Raw genomic sequence first — 1,061 nt, forward strand, 5'->3', positions numbered from 1 at the left:
AGTCAGCTGGCTTCTTTCAGTTCCCATGCCCACTGGTGGATACCACCCTTCTCCACTCTTTTGGGGGCCCTGGTTCCACCAGCATCAGGGTTTGGAGGGTCCTCATTCTAACCCACTAGTCCTGCCTCACACCTAACCTCTACCCCAGGGTTCCCAGGCCCCCACACTCCTTAGACCCCCTTACCCTGAGAAACTGGATGAGACAACCTGGGTGTGAGTGCCCCCACCCCACCCCACCCGCCCCCTTACTGGATGACCTTAAGATATGAACTTTGTGTCTCATGGCCTCAGGAAGTTCTGTATGCCTAATGCCAATGAGTGGCTGAGAGGGTTAAGTGCCTGGCACGAAGGGGACATTCCAGCTCCGTCAATGGTGGTCAATGCCGTTTAGGCCTGAGGCCCAGGGTCCAGGTGGTGGGATTCAAGGTTCTAGGAAGAGGATGGAGCTTGAGGGTCCGAGTCAGCCCTGAGCCCTGGTCCACTTGCTGAGGCGGGGAAAGGGGGACAGTCGTCCAGCCAGGAGGGTAGGGGACAAGTTTATTACCCCTGACTCCCATCTCCACTCAGGATGGCAATGGGGGCGGGGCAGGGCCGGCCTTTCTCGCCTTGCTGGGGGTTGGGGGGGGCGGGTCCCCCGGGAACTGCTCCTCCCGCCCGCCAGCCGCTTTAAAAGGCAGCTCAGCGCTGCAAGCGAGTGGAGCCGCAGTCCGAGGCAGCGGAACCAAGCCCAGCGGACAGGTGCACCGTTTCGGGGACCGCGGCGGCATGACCGGCCACCACGGCTGGGGCTACGGCCAGGAGGACGGTAGGCGCAGACCCTGGCGCCACCCGCGACCCTTTCAATCTCGCCTCTGATCCCCACATGCCTCGCCGGGGGTGCTAGACCCGTCAGCCCCCATTTCCAGGTCGGACCGGACCACTACCCCCTCGCTCTAGTCCAGCCTAGAGAGCTCGACCCACCCACCCGCCTAGCGGGACCCCTGGCTTCCCCGCGCGGGGCGCAAAGTCCACGCTGCGCCCCGTGGCCCCGACGCAAGCGAGCGGCCGAGTAGCGGAGCGCG

General features: G+C 64.0%; 1 protein-coding gene across 2 annotated transcripts in view; it reads left to right on the forward strand.

Moving 5' to 3' along the window:
* The first annotated feature begins 723 nt into the window (after positions 1–723).
* The window catches only part of CA7 (carbonic anhydrase 7), a 7,339-nt gene continuing 7,001 nt past the window's right edge, over positions 724–1,061 (forward strand). For both annotated transcript variants that reach the window (XM_004704624.2, XM_045293774.1), the window contains exon 1: positions 724–805. In XM_004704624.2, the coding sequence (XP_004704681.1) occupies positions 766–805 (40 nt within the window). In that variant the 5' untranslated portion in view covers positions 724–765. The remainder of the gene's footprint in view (positions 806–1,061) is intronic.

The sequence above is a fragment of the Echinops telfairi genome, unplaced genomic scaffold (genome assembly GCF_000313985.2).
Source record: "Echinops telfairi isolate 266 unplaced genomic scaffold, ASM31398v2 ScPeMD7_2291;HRSCAF=2852, whole genome shotgun sequence".
NCBI lineage: Eukaryota > Metazoa > Chordata > Mammalia > Afrosoricida > Tenrecidae > Echinops > Echinops telfairi.